We start from the raw sequence: 20623 nt of genomic DNA on the forward strand, positions 1-20623 counted from the left end.
CAAGCCTCCAAGGAGAGCAGGGAAAGAGGCTGCAGAAGTTGGAGCTAAGCTGAGAAAGGATGAGGATGAGGAAAGGGCCTAGAGTCAAGCTGAAAAGCAATAAGGAAGCACCAAAAGACCATGTACAGAGGCAGCCAGCCCAGAGAACCACAGGCCCAGAGGCCTAGGAAGAATCCGGAAGGGTCTGGGGTCATGGAGGAGACTGGGACCCAGAGAGTGAGAGGGACTCGCCTAGGACATCAGCAGTCAGGAGCAGAGGTGGGCTGGCGCTGGGGACTCCTGGCTCCTGGCCCTGCTCTGAGCTCAAAGCCCTGTCCACCCACCCACACCCACCTCCCACAGGCCGGAGGTGCAGCACATAGCCAGTGATGTCCCCGCTGGAGGGGGGTGGCTCCCAGGACACTCGAATGGCAGAAGTAGAGAGAGCCATGGCATGCAGGCCCCTGGGGACAGGGTGTGACTCTGGGCCCCCTTTCACAGCCAGGCGGGCACTGGCCTGATTGGAGCCTGCACTGTTCTCTGCCATGCATTGATAGATGGCCTCATCCTCGACTGAAATGCCTGCCAGCATCAGCGTACTAGAGAAAGACAAACTCAGCTGCTGGGAGCCCTTTCCCACCAAGCCTTGGTGGAGTGGCCCTAGAGGAGGAGGCTGTGTGGGGGCATTACCTGTAATGGAGAAGTCAGGGCAGAGCCTCCTGGGGGAAGGGGGAATTGCTGGAAGTAGAAGGTAACTTGCTGGGGGCTTGTGGATGGGTGTGGATTTTTGAGATTTAGGTAGTGAGTGTTGCATGTAGGTGGGGGTGGACGCCCAGGGTGGGTAGGGGGACATACCATTGCCAGTGGCCAGTGGGGAGTGGTAAGACACGAGTACCTATTGTTTTGGGTCAGCCTGATGTTATCCCCAGGACTCAGCACCTTCCCATTCTTCAGCCAGACCAGATGGGGCTCAGGGACGCCCTGGGCCACGCAGGTGAAGATGGCACTGCTGCCCGGAGGCTTGGACAAGGACTGTGGCCATTGGACAAACTCAGGGGGAGCTGGGCAGGCAATAGCACAGAGGAAGACGCCATGAGACCCGGCCTCTTGCCTCCTGCCCTGGACCCTCTCCAGATCCAGGCTCCTGTCAGGGAGCTGGGATCCCCCAGCACTCTCCCCACCCGGTCGGGCCCTTGGGGCTCACCCTGCACAAGCAGGACGCCCTGTGCTGTGCGCCGGACGTGGGTGCCCGGCCGATTGGCAGCGCAGACATAGACACCTGAGTGCTGGACTGACATGTCGGAGATCATGAGATTCCTGGTGCCCAGAACTTGGATGCCCTCCACGTCGATGGAGCGGCCATCTGCAAGAAGGCGTTGGGGGGGTCAGGTTGGGATAGGACAAGGGCACGGGGCTCTGAGAGATGGGGCGGGGCAGCTGCACACCCAGGTGGCTCCAGGAGACAAGCGGCCGAGGGTGACCCGTGGCGATACACTCCAGCACTGCCGTCTGGTGCACTGTGAGGGTCAGGTTCTGAGGCCCGGACAGGATCTCCGGCTCCTGCAGCAGCCTCGGGGGTCCCACTGTGTGGTGGAAACAAGCAAATCAGATCAGGAAAGGAGAACCTCCTTCCAGTACTCAACTTCTACTCCAAGCACACTCTTCCAGCCCACAAATGTCACCAGACCTCAGAGGTGTGCTTTGCAGCTGCTATTCCATCTCCAACTTACAGATTTTTAAAATGACCTGCCCAAAGTCCCATGGCAGTAGCTATCAGGCCGAAGGTCTGGTAGACTGGGGGTGGGGAGAGAGGACAGTGAGCATTCTTCTCCTACAAACCCTGTGGGTGGCCCCACCTTCCCTGGGCGCCTCACCCTGAGGGGCAGGTAGAGGCACCCACAAAGTTAGTAGGAGGCCTTCTCTCAGCATGACCAGCCTCCTAAGACCTCTCAGCCTGCTTAGCTGCTCAGGAGGGATGTAAGTATTTTCCGAAAGTAACTCTTGTTTTGGGTCTAAATCACATCTTCATTTTATACCATGCTCCCCCGTTTCATTAGTTTATTCAACAGATCATCACTGGGGGCTCCCATGTGCCAGGCATTGCCCTCAAACTGGGAGCAGGGTTGTGAACAACATCGTGTTAAACAGAGCTCTGCTTTCCCGTAGGCCATCATCCCCATTTTCTTTATTACCTTGTATCATGTGAGGCCTTAACGTGTCTTTAACCTTTCATAAATGCCCTTTATTAAGAATGTCTCGGCCGGGCGCGGTGGCTCAAGCCTGTAATCCCAGCACTTTGGGAGGCCAAGACGGGCGGATCACGAGGTCAGGAGATCGAGACCATCCTGGCTAACACGGTGAAACCCCGTCTCTACTAAAAAAAAAAATACAAAAAACTAGCCGGGCGAGGTGGCGGGCGCCTGTAGTCCCAGCTATTCGGGAGGCTGAGGCAGGAGAATGGTCTAAACCCGGGAGGCGGAGCTTGCAGTGAGCTGAGATCCGGCCACTGCACCCCAGCTGGGCGACAGAGCAAGACTCTGTCTCAAAAAAAAAAAAAAAAAAAAAAAAAAAAAAAAAGAATGTCTCAGATAAAATGTGTTTCTAAAATGAAAGTCTCTCAAGGGCTGGTCTAAAGTCTTACACATCTTTAATTATCCCTCAAGGTATAGAATTGTGTTTTGTTCATTCATTTTTTCAGCAACTATAGATTGAAGGCCTACTTTGGGCCCTGCCTTTCTCCATTTGCCTCTTGCAAGCTGCAGTACAGGCTGTAGGCTGCCCTGGAATCTCCTGGCCTCATGCAAAGAGGCTGTGTCCTGCCTGGCCAGACAGTTCAGTGAGGGGAGGCTGGGTCACGCGGGCCGACCCCTTCCCCATGCCAGTCATTGGCTGTGAGCCCCACACATTGTCCCATTTTGTCCTTACCACAGCCTGTGAGCTGAGTACTGTTATTTCCCCCATTTACATGAGAAGATCAAGGATCAGAGAGGTTGAGTAACTTGCCCAATGACAGAGGGACTGGCAGAACTGGGGGACTCCCTGGATCTCGGTAGCACTGAACAGCTGACAACGAGCTTCCCCCTCTTTAGCCACTGTGTCCTTGAAGTCTGGGAAATTCTGTCTCACCCTGGTGCATGCCCAGGGTAAGTGCCTGCCCAGGTGTGTGCAGTTGAGTGCGTTAGGGGTGAATGACTTGGGGCCTTGGTCCCCAGCTTCTGCCCCTGAGGAAGACTACTCTGACACCAGCTCCTTTAGGCAACCCTTGAGCCTTCAGTTTTTAGTTGGTCCTCTGCCCCCAACAGACACCTGCTCCTCCTGCTAACCTCCTGTCGCTCTCCAGCCATTCGTCTCCCTGCTCCACAGGCAGCAGAATCCTATGTTTGCCGGATAGCCTTGAAAGACATGGCCTCCTGCCCTGCCCTCCTGCCCCAGACTGTGGATAGGAACAGGAGCCACAGGCCAGAGGGACCCCACTGGGCTCCTCTCTGCTCCTGCAGAAGAGCTGCTGACCCCCACCCTTGCTTCTAGTTTCTAAGTCAGTTACAGATCAGAAACACAACCATTCCCCCTTCCCCTGACAGTCTTCAGTTTAAAAATTATATACCAGCCGGGCACGGTGGCTCATGCCTGTAATCCCAGCACTTTGGTAGGCTGAGGCGGGCGGATCACTAGGTCGAAAGATTGAGACCATCCTGGCCAACATGGTGAAACCCTGTCTCTACTAAAAGTACAAAAATTAGCCGGGCGCGGCGGCGGGTGCCTGTAATCCCAGCTACGCGGGAGGCTGAGGCAGGAGAATCGCTTGAACCCGGGAGGCAGAGGTTGCACTGAGCCGAGATGGCGCCACTGAACTCCAGCCTGGCGAAGGAGTGAGACCCCGTCTCAGAAACAAACAAACAAACAAACAAAAAAACAAAAAAACAAACAAACAAAAAAAGATACAGCCTTCGGTGAAATTTTGTCGGAGATGTTTTGAAAGTTCGTCCAGGCGCGGCAGTGGTGCCCGGTGGTACACTTGCTTATTTATACCCTGGAGCCCCCTAGTGGCCGATTCAGGCATGACTGTCCCTCACAAACACCTGTGGCATCTCCAGTTTAGGCGGGGTCTAACCTGCCTCTCCTGCTAGGCACCAGCCCCTCATAGGCTCTGCTGTGGCCTTCACTTTGGGCACAAAACTGTCCCACCCCACTTGGCCTGCAAGTGAGGTCACCCTGGGTGTTTCATCTCAGGTACAAAGCTATTTTCATCCTCACCCCAAGGAGACATGCAAATGTCCATGCACACATGCACATGTACATGCAAGCACAGACACATACACAAACACATGCACATCTACACGCCATGTGTATGAGGGCCATGTGTTCAAGACACAGGCTGACTCAGCCCCAACGCTAGACCCTCCAGAGCTCCCATTGCCCTCTGGATCAAGTCCAAACTATTTTCCTGATATGCCTTGCCTACCCACCAACATTAACTTTGCTACCCTGAATTCTGCCCATTCTGTGGTCCAGCAACACAGAACTGCCTGTGTGAGCTTTGTTGTTCTCCCTTGTGCATTTGTTCGAGGAAATGCCCCGCCCTGCCCTCCTGACCTTGGCTTGCCTCTCTCCACTCACCCTTCAACATCCAGCTTGGGGTAGCTTACTCCAGAAGCCCCTGACAATCCTTGCCCACAGCCTAACCCTAGGTTCCCACAGAACCACCTTCTCTCTCAGGTCGTGAGCTCCAGGAAGCCAGGGATGGCTCAAGCCTGCTGCCCTCCCACACCTGGCACAGTGCTTAACATGTCATAGGTGCTCAAAATGCCTGCCTGTCCCATGTATAACCACAGCAACCATACCCTCCTCTCTGCCCAGTGCCCACACTGGGCATGGCTTACCGCTCAGCGTCAGCTGGGCATCCTGGCTGTGGCGGGTACTGGCCATATTCCGTGCCACGCAGCGGTAGGTTCCCACGTCCGCCTGGCTCACACTGGTGATGTGGAGGATGCCACTAGGCAGCAGTGTGATCCTGAGGATGCACAGGTCAGGGCTCCATGGCCTGTGCCCTGGCTCACAGCCCGCCGTCCCATTGCACTGCTGGCAGGTGCTCACCGGTGGTTGGCAGTATTCAGGGCTGTGCCATTGTGCTCCCAGGAAATGGATGGTTCAGGCACCCCCTGGATCAGGCACTGGAAACGAGCAACTCCACCCCGCTCCACCTCAACTGATTCTGGATGTTGGTGGAAGCGGGACAGACCTAGAGGATGGGGGGAGGCGGTTGGGCACCTGAAGAGCTGGCCCTGGGCTATCCCCCCACAACCAAGTCCCAGGGCAGGGCCCCACCTCTATGCCCACATCTGCCACTTCCTCTTCAGTATGGAGCCCTGCAGCCTCATGTCTAGGACTTCTGTGGGCTATAAGCACTTTGCCTTCCTCCATTACAAAAATTTTAAATCATAGTTTACAATGGCATTGGAATATAGACAAATGTAATCCATTCTGGACTCATTTTTGCATATTTATTATTATATTCATTTTTTTCTTCTGGTTCTGAGGAAGTTAAAACATTTTTGTGGGCCCCTAAAAGAATCAGAGGCTCTACCAGTGTGTACACTGTGTCTAATGGCTGGGCTGGCCCTGCTCAGGCCCACTCTCAGCGACTCTGGACCCCATGGGTGCCTTCTGTGGGTGCCCCACGCACTTTCATCCCCCAATCCCAGGAGCAGCCCTGTCACTTACTTGCCAGCTGTACCCGGGCCCGTCGGCTCACCAGCCGCCCGTAGCGGTTCTGGGTCACGCAGTGGTACTCGTGGGCACTGGAAAGGAGGCTCCAGCGGGAAGGCAGGGCAGCCAGGTGCAGGGAGCCATCTGGCATCAGGGTGGCACCGCTGTCATTGGCTAAGGCCAGCCCATCCCGCTGCCAAGAAATGGACACGGGCGGCTCACCCTCCACTTGGCAGGGCAGCACCAGTGGGTGCTCCCACACAGCCACTGTGTCCCCCGTCTCCTGCACAAAGGCCAGCTCGGAGCCTGCAGCACGGCCTGTAGGGACAGCCAGCACAGCCTGGACACGGCGGTCCCCTGTGGGCCACCCTCTGACCACCACCTCCCCCACGGCTTTGACTCCCTCCCAGCTTTGGCAAGGGGCAAGGGACAGGACTTGACTTTAGGGAGACTTTGGGGCAGCAAAGGAGAAACAGGGAAGAGAGGGCAGGGCCCGGCCGTCTGAGGAGCACGGGGGGCCACTGGCCGGCTGGCGGGTGCGGTGTGGGCCTGGCAGGCCAGCTGTGATTGATGGCCTCTTTCAGCGGGGCCCTGGCAACGGGGAGGGGGCGGGGTGGGCAGAATGGTGAGGTCAGGGGCTGAGGCATGGGCATTGTGCTCCCCAGGGGACAATGGGATTGCCCCCTCCCTCCCCTGCCGGCCCATCGGCCTGTCTGCCTGCAGGGTCAGCTTCCCAGGACTCCTGGCTCTCTCCTTTCCCCCTCCCGCCACCAGGACCCTGGCCTCTGAATAGGGAAGGAACACACTTACACTCACACACACTCATTCACGGACAGACACGCTCAGATTAAAAATCACAACCTCACTGGCCACCAGGTCTTCTAAATACAGACAGATTCCATCCCAGACACACACTCAAGGAGGCCCCAAACACAGGTAACACGTAGATGTCCCTACAGACTCAAAGTCACAAATACATAAGCACAGGGCCACAGACACTAATGGCACAGGCCCAGAAATGCACGAGCAGAGCTGTGAACCCACATACACAGCCCCCTTCCCACACACCCCCATCAATACAATAACTCAGCCTGTGAGGCTGAGCCAGGACCCCCGGCAGATGGGGTGGACGGGCGGGCAGACAGAGCCTCCGAGGGGCACATGGGCAGGGGGCTGAGCCAGCCTCGGTTGGCTCAGGGACATCTGTGCGGAAGCCTCTGGGGCCCTGCCTCTGTATGCCCCGCAGTCTGCTCAGCCACTTGCCTCATGTGGACCCCAGGTCCCCTTCTGGCCACTGCGCCCCAAAGCCTGGGCTCCTAGAGCCCCCCATGGCTCTTCTGCAGCCCTGCCTGCCCCTCCTAAGGGCTCACCCCTCTCCTCTGCTGTCCTCAGGGTTTCTCCACCTCCACTCCGGCCACCTCCATCCCTCTGCGCCCCCAACCTTTCCCCCCAACTCTCCCACCCCTATGCCTGCCTCTTTTTCTTCCCCGTCCCTCTGCCCTGGTTTTCCCTATGGCCCTCATGGCCCAGCCTCTTACCGCAGCCTGGGAGCAGCAGCAGCAGCAGCGCCATGGCCCTGCCAGGCCTGGCCCCTAAACCTGGGCGACTTCCCCAGCAGCCCCAGTCTCCTGCCTTCAACCTGGGGGCCCTTGGGCTGTGGGCATTCCCCACCCCGCACTCTGGCGCACAGTGTGGGGGCCCTGGTCTTGCTTTGGAGAGCCCAGGTTCTGGGGCACCAAGGTCTGGGGTCAAGGCTGAAGGTTACGGTACTTCTCTTTGTGCTCTTGCAGCTGGCTCTCTCTGCTTTCAGCCTGAGCCCCCTCCTCACTCCTATCCTCACTGTCCCCTCCTCCCAGGGCCAGGACCCAGACACCGAGACAATTGGGGCAGGGAAAGGGGAGGGGGGAGGGCCAATGAGAGCAGGGCAAAGTTGGGGGGTCAAACCCGCCCCTTTCTCAGCTTCCAGAAATCTCTCCCAGCCCATCACCCACCCCTTACTCCCTCTCAAACTTTGACTGAATGAGAGTGAAGTTCTAGGAGAAGCTGGGGCATCTGGTTCCCCAAGCCCATCCCTGGGAATCCACGTCCTGGAGAGGGGTGGCTTGGAGTCTGATTTGGGGGTCCTGGGGAAGTGTGCAGAGCTCCCACCCTCCTAGTAGAGTCTCTGTCCCAGGTGCTGAGCCCGGGCCTGCAGTGGGGGACCTCATCCCATCAGTTCGGTCCCAGCCCCAGCAGCCCCAGCAGCCCCAGCAGTCCCGGCACCATTCATAGCGTCATTTTCCAAAGCTGTTCTCGCTATTCTGATTGGGACAATGGATTGGGGCCGGCAGGGGCAGGGAGGCTGCCAACCAGCGGGAGGTGGAGGACCAGCCCCATCCTAGAGAGAAGAAAGAAACCCAGGCCTCCCGCCCCTTGCCAGGCTGACCACCTAAAACATGCAGAAAGAGGGACCACCCTTCCGCCAAAGGAGCCTGGGACTCAGGCAAGAGCTGACTTGAAGACTTGCTGTTTCTGCAGGATGCCCTCCCCTAAACGCTGCCCTCCTGAAAAAGAGCATAGCTTAGGAAAGATGACAGGGGTACCAGGGATGTATGGGAATATCTGTGAGAGGTGACAAGGAGAAAGGCTGGGCTGGGGGAGTTTCGTGTGGCAGAGAATGAGGCCCCATCACCCAGCTTCCAACCCGAGGAGCTCCAGCCTGTCTGGCCCCCAACTCAGTCTCCCCCTGAATCCCGGTCCCCTTGCCCGCCCCCATCAGCCTCGCCATCTGGCCTTGCCCTGCCTACTTGAGGCTGCCCCTTGCCTCTTCAGCACAAGCTCTCACCCTCAGTCTTCGCCCCCACTTGCTCACTGTCTCTCTGGCTTGTCCCACCTTGCTCATAGGCTGCAGAATCAACTCAGGCCATTGTCCCTCCCAACTCAGCCTCCTCCCCGCAGACAGCAGTCCTTGGTGTCTGTGTCCCAGGACGGGGCTACCCCTAGCAGAGACCTCTGTGGGACAGGAGAGCGAGCAGCCTCCCCCTGGGGCCTCCTCATCCCAGCCCTGCATCTCTCTGTCCCGGAGCCTCCTATGAGGGTTCCTGCTGCTTCCCCAGAGGGGCCTCCTGAGTCATGGCGGTGGCCTGGGTAGGGAAAGGCGCATAGGCCCTGGGGTCAGATGTGGAACAAATCACCTAGGAGCTGTGTGTCCTTGCGTAGGCAAATTTACCTTTCTTTTTTTTCTTTTTCTTTTCTTTCTTTCTTTTTTGAGACAGAGTCTCACGCTGTCGCCTGGGCTGGAGTACAGTGGCGCGATCTCGGCTCACTGCAACCTCCGCCTCTGGGTTCAAGTGATTCTCCTGTCAAGTGATGCCCCTGAGTAGCTGGGATTACAGGTGGCCGCCACCTCGCCCGGCTAATGTTTTGTATTTTTAGTAGAGACGGAGTTTCTCCATGTTGGCCAGACTGGTCTTAAATTCCTGACCTCAGGTGATCCGCCCACCTCAACCTCCCAAAGTGCTGGGATTACAGGCGTGAGCCACCGCGCCCAGCCTGTTCTGTGACCTTATAAGAGAAGGAGAGATCTCTCCATGTGCACATACCAAGGAAAGGCGTGTGGTGACTCCACGGGAACGCAGGCCTCTGCAAGCCAGGGAGGGGCCCTCGCCGGGAATGGGATAGGCCGGCACCTTCAGCTTGGACTTTCCAGGCTCCAGAACTGTGAGAAATAAAGTCCTATTGTTTAAGCCATCTAGTGTCTGGTGTTGTGGCAGCCCGAGCTGACTCAGACATCCCATCTTCCCGGCCAGCTTCCCCTGCTGCTGTCAGAACTGCCCACTCTCTAACAGCTACTGAGAAGATGCTTCACTGACTGCGCCACTTGCCTGTCACCTCCAAATCTGCACTCCAGCATGGCTCACAGGACAAAGAATGACCCATACAGGAGACCTGGTCCAAGGATGTCACTAAACAGCCATCCTGTCTTAGCCTAGTGACCCTTCGCCTCTCTGCCATCTGCTCACCTGTAAGAGGGGAGAAGCAAGACCTGCCTTTCACAGTTGCAAGGACAAAGCAAAATGTGGTGCTAAGGGCCAAACACTTCCTGTTTTTTTAGAAGAGATAAATCTATTTTTTGAGACAGGGTCTCACTCTGTTGCCCAAGCTGGAGTGCAGTGGCAAGATCACAGCTCACTGCAACCTCCACCTCCTGGGCTCAAGTGATTCTCCCACCTCAGCCTCCCGAGTAGCTGGGACTGCAGGTGTGTGTTACCATGCTGGGCTATTTTAAAAATTTTGGGTAGGTAGGTAGAGATAGGGTCTCACTATGTTGCCCAGGCTAGTCTTGAACTACCAGACTCAAGCTGTCTTCCCACTTCAGCCTTCCAAAGTGCTGGGATTATAGGCGTGAGCCACCGTGCCTGGCCCACTTCCTCTTTTTTCTAGGAACAGCTTTACTGAGATATAATTTACATAGCAGAAATTTCACCCATCACCCATTTAAGGAATTCAGTGGCTTTCCGTATATTTTCAGAGTTGCACAGCCATTACCACAATCTATTTTAAAACATTTCGTCACCCCAAAAAGAAACTTAGTACTCACTAACATTCGCTCCCCATCTGCCCTCTCTCAGCCCCTGCCAATCACCATTCTACTTTCTGTTTCTATGAATGTGACTACTCTGGGTACCTCATAGACAGTGGAAACATACGATATTTGTCCTTTCGTGTCTGGCTTATTTCACTCAGTGTGATGTCTTTAAGTTTCATCCATGTTGTAGCCTGTCTCAGAACTTCATTCTTTTTAATCTCTGAATAAGATTCCATTGCATGGACAGACTACATTTTGTTTATCAGCCCATCAGGAGACTGACATTTGGGTTGTTTCCACTTTTTGGCTATTATGAGCAATGCTGCTACAAACATCTGTGGATAAGTTTTTGTGTGGACGGATGTCTTCTGTTCTCCTGGGCATGCGCCTAGGAATGGAGTTGCTGGATCACATGGTAACTGTATTTTGAGGAACTGCCAAACTGTCTTCCACAGTGACTGCAGCATTTTACGTTCCAAGCACTTCTTTTTATAACACTCAGGATAGGAGTTAACTTTTATCAGTCCCAGGACCCTTTGAGAATTTGATTAAAGCCTCCCTCCTGCCACCAAGAGGATAGACCCACACTCCCTGGGACACTGGCCAACGCTGTCCTGACGTAGGCTAGGAAACTCCATCCCAGGGATGGAGCCCGGAATAGCCTTGGAACTCAGGAAACGCCGCCAAGATGGACTTGCTGAGAGCTGCCCTCCTTCCCTCCCTCTCCAACAATTGCCTATTGGCTCAACCCCGAACAGTCCTCTGGCGTCATCTGAGGTTTCACAGCTGCCCAGGCTTTCCTGGAATAACGTCCCTGGAAAGTCTCAGCCGGCAGATAGAATCCCCCGAAAAGTCCCCAAGCACGCCCAGGACACTGTCTCCTTTCCCAGCCACCTCCTCTCTCCTCTCAGCCTGGTCCTCTGCCTCTCTCCGAGCCTTTTTTCTGCCTCTTCCCTTCTCTGTTCATCTCCATCGGCTTTCCCATCTGTGGTCGGCAGAATAGGACCCTAGAAAGATCCAAGTCCTCATCGCCGGAACCTATGAATGTGCTAAGTTACATGGCAGGGGGGAATTAAGGTTGCTACAGCTGATCTTAAAGAGGTGCTCCGGGATCATCCAGGTGGGCCCAATGTCATCATGAGGGTCCTTAAAAGCGGAAGAGGAAGGCAGAGGAGAGAAGAGGGAGATGTGGCCGCAGAGGAGAGTCAGAGACGTGATGTGCAGGAGGAAGGGGCCACAAGCCAAGGATGCCGGGTGGCCTCTAGAAACCGGAAAAGGTGGCCGGGCGCGGTGGCTCAAGCCTGTAATCCCAGCACTTTGGGAGGCCGAGACGGGCGGATCACGAGGTCAGGAAATCGAGATCATCCTGGCTAACCCGGTGAAACCCCGTCTCTATTAAAAAAAAATACAAAAAAACTAGCCGGGCGAGATGGCGGGCGCCTGTAGTCCCAGCTACTCGGGAGGCTGAGGCAGGAGAATGGCGTAAACCCGGGAGGCGGAGCTTGCAGTGAGCCGAGATCCGGCCACTGCACTCCAGCCTGGGCGACAGCGCGAGACTCCGTCTCAAAAAAAAAAAAAAAAAAAAAAGAAACCGGAAAAGGTGAGGAAGCCCATGCTCTCCTAGAGCCTCCAGAAGGGAACATAGCCCTGCCAACGCCGATTTTAGGCCAGAGAGCCCTGTCAGGCGTCTGACTGCAAAGCTATCAGAACAGATATTCATGTTTGAAGCCCTTATGTCTATGGTAATCCGTTACAGCCCCCGCAGGAAACGCACGACTCCTGTGGGCTCCGTCTCTGACGTTCAATCCGGGGCGCTGCATTTCACACTGGCTTTCATTCGTGTCTCCCCCGGAGCAAGCTCCAGGAGGGCGGGGCTTTGTGGTGCTCCCAGCTGTGTACCCTGAGCAGAGTCTGGCACACGAAGGGCTCTCAGGTAATGTTTGTTAAGGGGAGGAGGTGCCGGGCGCGGTGGCCGCGCCTGTAATCCCAGCGCTTGATCACTTGAGGTCAGCCTGGGCAACAGGGCAAATCCATCTTTACAAAAAATTAGCCGGGCACCTGTAGTCCCAGCCACTCAGGAGGCTGAGACAGGAGGTTCATTTGAGCCCGGGAGGCAGAGGTTGCAGTGAGCCAAGAAAGCGCCCTGCACGCCAGCCTGGGTGACAGAGTAAGGACCCTGTCTCAATAAAGAAAAAAAGAAATTACAAATGTTTTCTTCATAACCACAATGCCATTATCATATATAACAAAATTCCTTAATAATTCCTTAATATCATCAAATACTTAGTCCTTAACCAAATATCCCTGATTGTCTAAAAAATGCCTTTCTACTGTTTCTCTGTTTTGAATCAAGAACAAGGTTTATACACTGCATTTGATTATTGTGTGTCTTAATGATTTTATCAAAGGCAAACACTCCCAACCCTCACCCTTATATGTCATTGAATTGTTGAAGAGACTGCATAAATTTTCCAGTAAAATTTTTCATGTTCTGGGATCTATCTGATTTTTTTCTGTGTGTGTGGTATTGAATATGCTCCTCTATAAATGGATGTTGGCTCAGAGGCTTGGTTTATTCAGATTCCACTTTTAGGCAAGAAGACTTTATTGGTGGTATTTTTTTTTTTTTTTTTGAGACGGAGTCTTGCTCAGTTGCCCAGGCTGGAGTGCAGTGGCGCAATCTCAGCTCACTGCAAGCTCTGCCTCCTGGGTTTACACCATTCTCCTGCCTCAGCCTCCTGAGTAGCTGGGACTATAGGCGCCCGCCACCACGCCCGGCTAAATTTTTTTTTTTTTTTTTTTTTTTGTATTTTTAGTAGAGATGGGGTTTCACCATGTTAGCCAGGATGGTGTCGATCTCCTGACCTTGTGATCCACCCACCCTGGCCTCCCAAAGTGCTGGGATTACAGCCATGAGCCACCACGCCCGGCCTATTGGTGGTATTTTATGCTGCACACTGCATTCAGGAGATGCACAATATCTGGTTGTCTTACTGTTAGTGATTCTAAAATTGATTAGGGGCTACAGGTGCTGATAACCTGATCCCTCCGAGATTCCTTGTCAACCTTTTCTTTTTTTAATTTTTTTTTTTTTTTTTTTTTTGAGATGGCGTTTCACTCTTCTTGCCGAGGCTGGAGTGCAATGGTGCCATCTCAACTCACTGCAACCCCCACCTCCTGGGTTCAAGTGATTCTCCTGCCTCAGCCACCTAAGTAGCTGGGATTACAGGCACCCACCACCATGCCCAGCTAATTTTGGATTTTTAGTAGAGACAGAGTTTCACCATGTTGGCCAGGCTGGTCTCAAACCCCTGACCTCAGGTGATCCACCTGCCTTGGCCTTCCAAAGTGCTGGCATTACAGGTGTGAGCCACCATGCCTGGCCCCTCGTCAACCTTTTCTTTCTTTCTTTCTTTCTTTCTTTTTGTTTTTAAGAGACGAGGTCTCCCTGTGTTGCCCAGGCTGGAGTGCGGTGGCTATTCACAGGCACAATCATAGTTCTCTGCAGCTTCAAACCCCTGTGTTCAAATATTCTCCTTCTGCAGCCTCCCAAGTGGCTGGGACTACAGGCATGTGCCACCATACCCAGCCTCATCAACCTTTTATCCAATAGTCATATCTATTGGTAATAAATTGCCTGACAGTTATTTCATTAGGGGTTTCAAAATGCTGATTTTCCAGTTCTGTCATTCCTTTCTCATTTATTAACTGAAATTCTTCTTCTTTTTTTTTTTTTTGAGATAGAGTCTTGCTCTGTCGCCCAGGCTGGAGTGCAGTGGCCGGATCTCGGCTCACTGCAAGCTCCGCCTCCCGGGTTTTTTTTTTTTTTTTTTTTTGAGACGGAGTCTCACGCTGTTGCCCAGGCTGGAGTGCAGTGGCGCGATCTCGGCTCACTGCAAGCTCCGCCTCCTGGGTTCACGCCATTCTCCTGCCTCAGCCTCCTGAGTAGCTAGGACTACAGGCGCCCGCCACCGCGCCCGGCTAATTTTTTGTATTTTTAGTAGAGACGGGGTTTCACTGTGGTCTCGAGCTCCTGACCTTGTGATCCGCCCGCCTCAGCCTCCCAAAGTGCTGGGATTACAGGCTTGAGCCACCGCGCCCGGCATCCTCCCAGGTTTACGCCATTCTCCTGCCTCAGCCTCCCGAGTAGCCGGGACTACAGGCGCCCGCCACCTCGCCCGGCTAGTTTTTTGTATTTTTTAGTAGAGACGGGGTTTCACCATGTTAGCCAGGATGGTCTTGATTTTCTGACCTCGTGATCCGCCCGTCTCAGCCTCCCGAAGTGCTGGGATTACAGGCTTGAGCCACCACGCCCGGACTGAAATTCTTCTGTAAAGAACGTTCCCTCATCAACTAGGACAATTTGGTAACACTGAAATTCAGTTCACACGGGAAAGAAGGGAGAATGCTTAGTTTTTTCCTTTGTTTGCCAATTTTCAGGGGAAGGACTTGGTACTCTGTCCACTGTGTTTCTTTTTCTCTCTCCCTTTATCCATCTTCCCTTTAGTGGAAGTGCCTTTAGTGGGAGTCTGCACTGACACATTTTTTTTAAATTCAGTGTTTCTGGTGTAATCTCTCTGAGGTTCAGTTTGTCTCTATCTTAGGCCAGTGGGAGTTCAGTGTCCGTTTGCTATTCCCCCGTTCTGTGTTATCTTTGCTTTCTGGAACCATCTGCCCCAGGCTCATTCAGAGTATTTTCTCCCCCAGACCTTAGATCAACCATTCCTCCAAGGGTTCCAGGATTTCTATTCAATTAGTTTTATTTATACTTAAATACTTTTTCTTCTTCTCTGGAAATACTGACCCCTAATATGTGCACTGTTATACAACACGTCATTAAATAGTTTCAAGTAATAACACCCATATTACCTTTAACAAGTACAGTAACAATTAAATATTTAATAAGATATCTTTATTCTTCCTTGGGGAAAAACTAAGTATTACAAAATTCTCACCATACAAAAATAAATAAATAAATAAATACAAAGATAAACTGTTCTTCATCAAAATTTAAAGCCTGGGCCAGGCGTGACGGCTCATGCCTATAATCCCAGCACTTTGGGCAGCCGAGGTGGGCAGATCATCTGAGTTCCAGAGTTTGAGACCAGCCTGGCCAACATGGTGAAGCCTTGCCTCTACTAAAAATACAAAATCGGCCAGGCACAGTGGCTCACACTTGTAATCCTAACACTTTAGAAGGCCGAGGCGTGTGGATTGCCTGAGCTCAGGAGTTCGAGACCAGCCTGGGCAACAAGGTGAAACCCCCCATCTCTACTAAAAAAAAAAAAAGGCTGGGCGTGGTGGCTCAAGCCTGTAATCCCAGCACTTTGGGAGGCTGAGACAGGCGGATCACGAGGTCAGGAGATTGAGACCATCCTGGCTAACACGGTGAAACCCCGTCTCTACTAAAAAATACAAAAAACTAGCCGGGCGTGGTGGTGGGTGCCTGTAGTCCCGGCTACTTGGGAGGCTGAGGCAGGAGAATGGCGTAAACCAGGGAGGCGGAGCTTGCAGTGAGCTGAGATCCGGCCACTGCACTCCAGCCTGGGAGACAGAGCGAGACTCTGTCTCAAAAAAAAAAAAAAAAAAAAAAAAAAAAAATTAGCAGGGCATGGCAGCATGTGCCCATAGTCCCAGCTACTCGGGAGGCTGAGGCAGGAGAACTGGTAGAGCCCAGGAGGTGGAGGTTGCAGTGAGCCGAGATTGCTCCACTGCACTCCAGCCTGGGTGACAGAGCAAGGCTCTGTTTCAAAAAAAAAAAAAAACAATTTAGCTGAGCATGGTGGTACACACCTGTAATCCCAGCTACTTGGCAGGCTGAGACAGGAGGATCGCTTGAACCCTGGAGATGGCGGTTGCAGTGAGCCAAGATCGTGCTACTGCACTCCAGCCTGGGTGACAGAGTGAAACCCTGTCTCAGAAAAAGAAAAAAAAATTAAAACCTTTGTGCTTCAAAGGATGCTTTTGACAAGAAAGTGAAAAGACAAACAGAATCAAATATTTGCAAACTATATATCTGATAGGAAATTCATGTCCAGATGAAAAGAAAAACTTGTACAACTCAATAATTAAAAGGTAAATAACCCAGTTACAAAGTGAGCAAAAAATATGAATAACCATCTCTCCAAAGAAGATCTGCAAATGGCCAGTAAACACATGAAAAGAAACTCAGCCTCACTGGCCATGGGAAAATGCAAATCAAAGCCACAATGAGATACCACATCACACCCAGTAGGATGGCTACAGTAAAAAAAGACAGATAATAATAAGTGGTGGGGATGTGGAAAAACTGGAACCCCTTATAGACTGCTGGTGGGAATGTAGAATAGTGCAGCTACTGTGGAAAACAGTTTGGTAGTTCCTTCAAAAAGTTAAACATAGAGTTACCATTTGACCTAGCAATTCCATTCCTAGATATCTACCATATCTACCTAAGAATATTGAAAATATATGTCCACACAAAAATTTGTACATGAATGTTGATAGCAGTATTATTCAAATAACCAGAAGGCGTAAATAGCCCCAGTGTCCATCAGCAGATGAATGGATTAACAAAATGTGATAGATCCATATACTGGAATATTATATGGCCATAAAAAAGGAATGAAGCCAGGTGCAGTGGCTCGCAGCTGTAATCCCAGCACTTTGGGAGGCTAAGGCTGGTGGATCGCTTGAGCTCAGGAGTTTCTGATCAGCCTGAACAATATGGCGAACCTCCATCTCTACAAAAAATTAAAAATAAAATTATCTGGGTGTGGTGGGACACACCTGTAGTCCCAGCTACTAGGAAGGCTGAGGTGGAAGATTGCTTGAACCTGAGAGGCACAGGTTGCAGTGAGCTGATACCGTGCCACTGCACTCCAGCATGGGTGACAGAGTGAGACCCTGTCAAGAAAGAAAGAAAAAGAAAGAAAGAAAGAAGGAAAGAAAGAAAGAAAGAAAGAAAGAAAGAAAGAGAGAGAGAGAGAGAGAGAGAGGGAGGGAGGGAGGGAGGGAGGGAGGGAAAAGAAAACATTCTGCTAAGTGAAAGAAGACAGACACAAAATGCAACTGAATGTGGCTCTGGATGCTTGCTGCTTTCAGAGTCCAATAAACAAGAGCAAGGTCTGGTAGAAAGTGATTTTAGGCTGGTCTGAGTGCAGTGGTGTTTATAACTCATTGATCACAACTAGTTACAGATTTCTTTGTTCCTTCTCCACTCCCACTGCTTCATTTGACTAGCCTTAAAAAAATTTTTTTTTTTTTAAAGAAAATGATTTTATTAACCAAAACTAGTAAAGGGAAAGTGGCCGGATTCCCATTCAAAGCAACCACCTTGATTTTTGCGGGGAAGGCAGGGATTAAAAAAAGAAAAAGAAAGAAAAAAGAAAAAAAAATGGATAAGGAAGGCATGCAAGAATTGAGCTGTGTCTTGTTCTGGTGGCTAGCTTGGGTCCCAGTCCACTTGGATTTCAGGCTGGTGTCATCTCAAGAATGGCTGGATTGTTAACTAGCCACCTTGAAGTAATCTCTGGAATTTTGCAGCTGGGTCTCCGGACTTGGTTCATCTATCTCAAGATTAGCCCCTGGAACCTCTAAGAAGGCACATAATTAGACACTAGCATATAGTTAGATAAATGTGAAGGGAATACATACTGTAGGAAAGGGAGGGATGCGGAGTCTATTTTAAGGCTAAGACAGAAGGCTTCTGCAGTTTTCCTCAAGATTATACCTCAAAACCCAAGATTTAAAAAAAAAATAAAAGTTTACAGGAGGCTGAGGCAGGAGAATCACTTGAACCTGGGAGGCAGAGGTTGCGGTGAGCTGAGATCACGCCATTGCACTCCAGTCTGGGCAACAAGAGTGAACCTCTGTCTCAAATAATAATAATAATAGTATTAATAAATTAATTTTTTTTAAAAAAAAGGCCGGGCGTGGTGGCTCACGCCTGTAATCCCAACAGTTTGAGAGACCAAGGCAGGTGGATCAACTGAGGTCAGGAGTTTGAGACCAGCCAGGCCAAAATGGTTAAACCCCGTCTTTACTAATAATACAAAAATTAGCCAGGTGTGGTGGTGGGTGCCTGTAATCCCGGCTACTTGGGAGGCTGAGGCAGGAGAATTGTTTGAACCCAGGGGGCGGAGCTTGCAATGAGCCAAGACCACGCCATCACACTCCATTCTGGGTGACAAGAGTGAGACTCCGTCTCAAAAAAAAAAAAAAAAAAGGAAAAAGTTTAAGGGCAAGTGTGGTTGCTCACACCTTAATCCCAGCACTTTGGAAGGCTGAGAAGTTGGAGGATCACTCAAGTCCAGGAGTTTGAGACCAGCCTGGGCAACACGGCGAAACCCCATCTCTACAAAAAATACAAAAATTAGCCGGGTGTGGTGGTGCCCATCTTTGGTCCCAGCTACTGGGGAGGCTGAGGTGGGAGGATCACTTGAACCCAGGAGATTGAAAAAAAATTTTAAATGCATTTTAAAGTTAAGGTGTCAGGTTACAAAAAGGGAACATATGGCCAGGTGCAGTGGCTCACGCCTGTAATCCCAGCACTTTGGGAGGCCGAGGCGGGCGGATCACAAGGTCAGGAGTTCGAGACCATCATCCCGGCTAACACGGTGAAACCCCCAAAAATTAGCCGGGCATGGTGGCATGTGCCTGTAGTCCCAGTTACTCGGGAGGCTGAGGCAGGAGAATCGCTTGAACCCAGGAGGCGGAGGTTGTAGTGAGCCGAGATTGCCCCACTGCACTCCAGCCTGGGCGACAGAGTGAGACTCCGTCTCAAAAAAAAAAAAAAAAAGGAACATGTTCTATACTTCCACTTAGATGAAATGTCTACGATTAGTGGTTGCCAGGGCCTAGGGTTTAGGGGTGAGTGGACAGTAACTGCTAATGAGTAGGGATTTCCTTGTGAGGTGACAAAAATGTTCTAAATTAGGTGGTGGCCGTTGATGCACAACTTTGTGAATATACTAAAAACACTAAATTTTACACTTTAAACGGGTGAGTTTTAAAGAGGCTCTGGGAGGACAGCTCCAGGTACTCCGGCCGCTCCCCTGCATTTGTCTTTTTGGCTGGAGGCGAGGAGCTGCTGGTACAGTCATAAGAATGGCTCCGCCCTCCTTCCCAGCCTGCCCCGCCCCTCTCGCGCGTCGGACGGGCGCCGATTTGCGCTTGCGCAGCGAGGCCGGGTTTACGTAGGCGCGAAGCGCCGTCCTGCAGGAGCCCGCCTGGCCGGAGTAGGCTGGCTGGCTGCGCCTGACGCCTTTCCGTCCCGAGCAGCGCCCTTAGATGGGTTTTTTTGCCAAGCCCCACGGGGCTTCTCCGGGCGTTGCGCGCGAGGTGCCTCCCGACGCTTCCTGCCCTGCCATCTCCCCGCTTGTGGGGTCGCGCGCGGCCGCTCTGGGTGTCTCCCGGCTCGCGGGTTTCCTTCCACTTCCCCTTCCCGGGGCTCACGGAAGCAGCGGCAGCCCAGGGGCGCAGGAGGGATGGGGCCGACAGAGGCGCCGGCAAACTCTTTCCGTGTAGGGCCGCACGAGAAGTATTTTCTGCTTTGCAGGCCATCGGGTCTCATAAACACTCGGCCCTGCTGTTGTGGCAGGAGAGCAGACATTGACAATCATAAGGAACGAGCGCGGCTGTGTGCCAGCAGAACTATTTATGGACACTGAAATTTGAACCCGTGTAATTTTTACATGTTATGAAATAGTCTTTTGTTTTTTTGTTTTTGTTTTTTCAACCACCTAAAAATATAAAAAACAATTTTAGTGTGCTGTATGTAACAAAAACAGGCAGCATCGTTTGCTGCCTTTGAGGCAGGTTTGGGAAGGGAGCCCCTTTGCCCCCAGGGAAGATTCCGCAGACACAAGGCTGAGAGTATTGCTATGCTTCGAGAACTGGGTTCTCTGCGTCCACCATCCTCCTCTATCCAACCTGCTGAGAAAGGGCACTCACCACCTGAGGACCACCCTAGTTCATCTGTTTTTTGTTTTTGAGACAGGGTCTCACTCTATTGCCTAGTCTGTATTGCAGTGGTGCAATCTCGGCCTCCTGGGCACAAGCGATCTTCCCACCTCAGCCCTCCAAGTAGCTGGGACTGCAGGTATGCACCACCACGCCCGGCTAATTTTTGTTTTTTGTAAAGATGGGGTTTCGCCATGTTGCCCAGGCTGGTCCCGAACTCCTGGGCTCAAGCCATCCTCCCATCTCAGCCTCCCAAAGTGCTGGGATTACAGGCGTGAGCCACCGCGCCTGGCCACTGGTTCATCTTTGCAAACTATCTCATGATCTCATTTAATTTTATTTCTTTTTTTTTTTTTTTTTTTTTTTTGAGACGGAGTCTCGCTCTGTCACCCAGGCTGGAGTGCAGTGGCCGGATCTCAGCTTACTGCA

At 52.2% G+C, this 20623-nt stretch overlaps 2 protein-coding genes across 2 annotated transcripts; both read right to left on the reverse strand.

Moving 5' to 3' along the window:
- Nucleotides 1–190: 190 nt before the first annotated feature.
- On the reverse strand, nucleotides 191–5015 carry LOC139355970 (immunoglobulin superfamily DCC subclass member 3-like). Its single transcript, XM_071068703.1, has 6 exons — nucleotides 4860–5015; nucleotides 1425–1562; nucleotides 1184–1342; nucleotides 875–1040; nucleotides 334–578; nucleotides 191–231 (listed from the first exon to the last, which is right to left on the reverse strand). Exons 1-6 carry the CDS (start codon nucleotides 4903–4905, stop codon nucleotides 191–193), a joined length of 795 nt encoding a protein of 264 aa, XP_070924804.1. The 5' UTR covers nucleotides 4906–5015.
- LOC139359940 (immunoglobulin superfamily DCC subclass member 3-like) lies at nucleotides 5015–7497 on the reverse strand. The gene is made up of 3 exons (XM_071085116.1): nucleotides 7224–7497; nucleotides 5701–6003; nucleotides 5015–5218 (listed from the first exon to the last, which is right to left on the reverse strand). Exons 1-3 carry the CDS (start codon nucleotides 7255–7257, stop codon nucleotides 5070–5072), a joined length of 486 nt encoding a protein of 161 aa, XP_070941217.1. The 5' UTR covers nucleotides 7258–7497; the 3' UTR covers nucleotides 5015–5069.
- Between the last annotated feature and the right edge of the window lie 13126 nt (nucleotides 7498–20623).

The sequence above is a fragment of the Macaca nemestrina genome, chromosome 1 (genome assembly GCF_043159975.1).
Source record: "Macaca nemestrina isolate mMacNem1 chromosome 1, mMacNem.hap1, whole genome shotgun sequence".
Classification (NCBI taxonomy): Eukaryota; Metazoa; Chordata; class Mammalia; order Primates; family Cercopithecidae; genus Macaca; species Macaca nemestrina.

Coding starts and splice junctions, on each gene's coding strand:
- LOC139359940 (XM_071085116.1), bottom strand. CDS start 7,257: ATGGCGCTGCTGCTGCTGCTGCTCCCAGGCTGCG. Junction 6,004..7,223: donor GCTGCTGCTCCCAGGCTGCG/GTAAGAGGCTGG, acceptor CTGTCCCTACAG/GCCGTGCTGCAGGCTCCGAG. Junction 5,219..5,700: donor GGCCCGGGTACAGCTGGCAA/GTAAGTGACAGG, acceptor CCCATCCTCTAG/GTCTGTCCCGCTTCCACCAA.
- LOC139355970 (XM_071068703.1), bottom strand. CDS start 4,905: ATGGCCAGTACCCGCCACAGCCAGGATGCCCAGCTGACGCTGAGCG. Junction 1,563..4,859: donor TGCCCAGCTGACGCTGAGCG/GTAAGCCATGCC, acceptor TCCACCACACAG/TGGGACCCCCGAGGCTGCTG. Junction 579..874: donor AGGCTGACCCAAAACAATAG/GTACTCGTGTCT, acceptor GTCTTTCTCTAG/TACGCTGATGCTGGCAGGCA.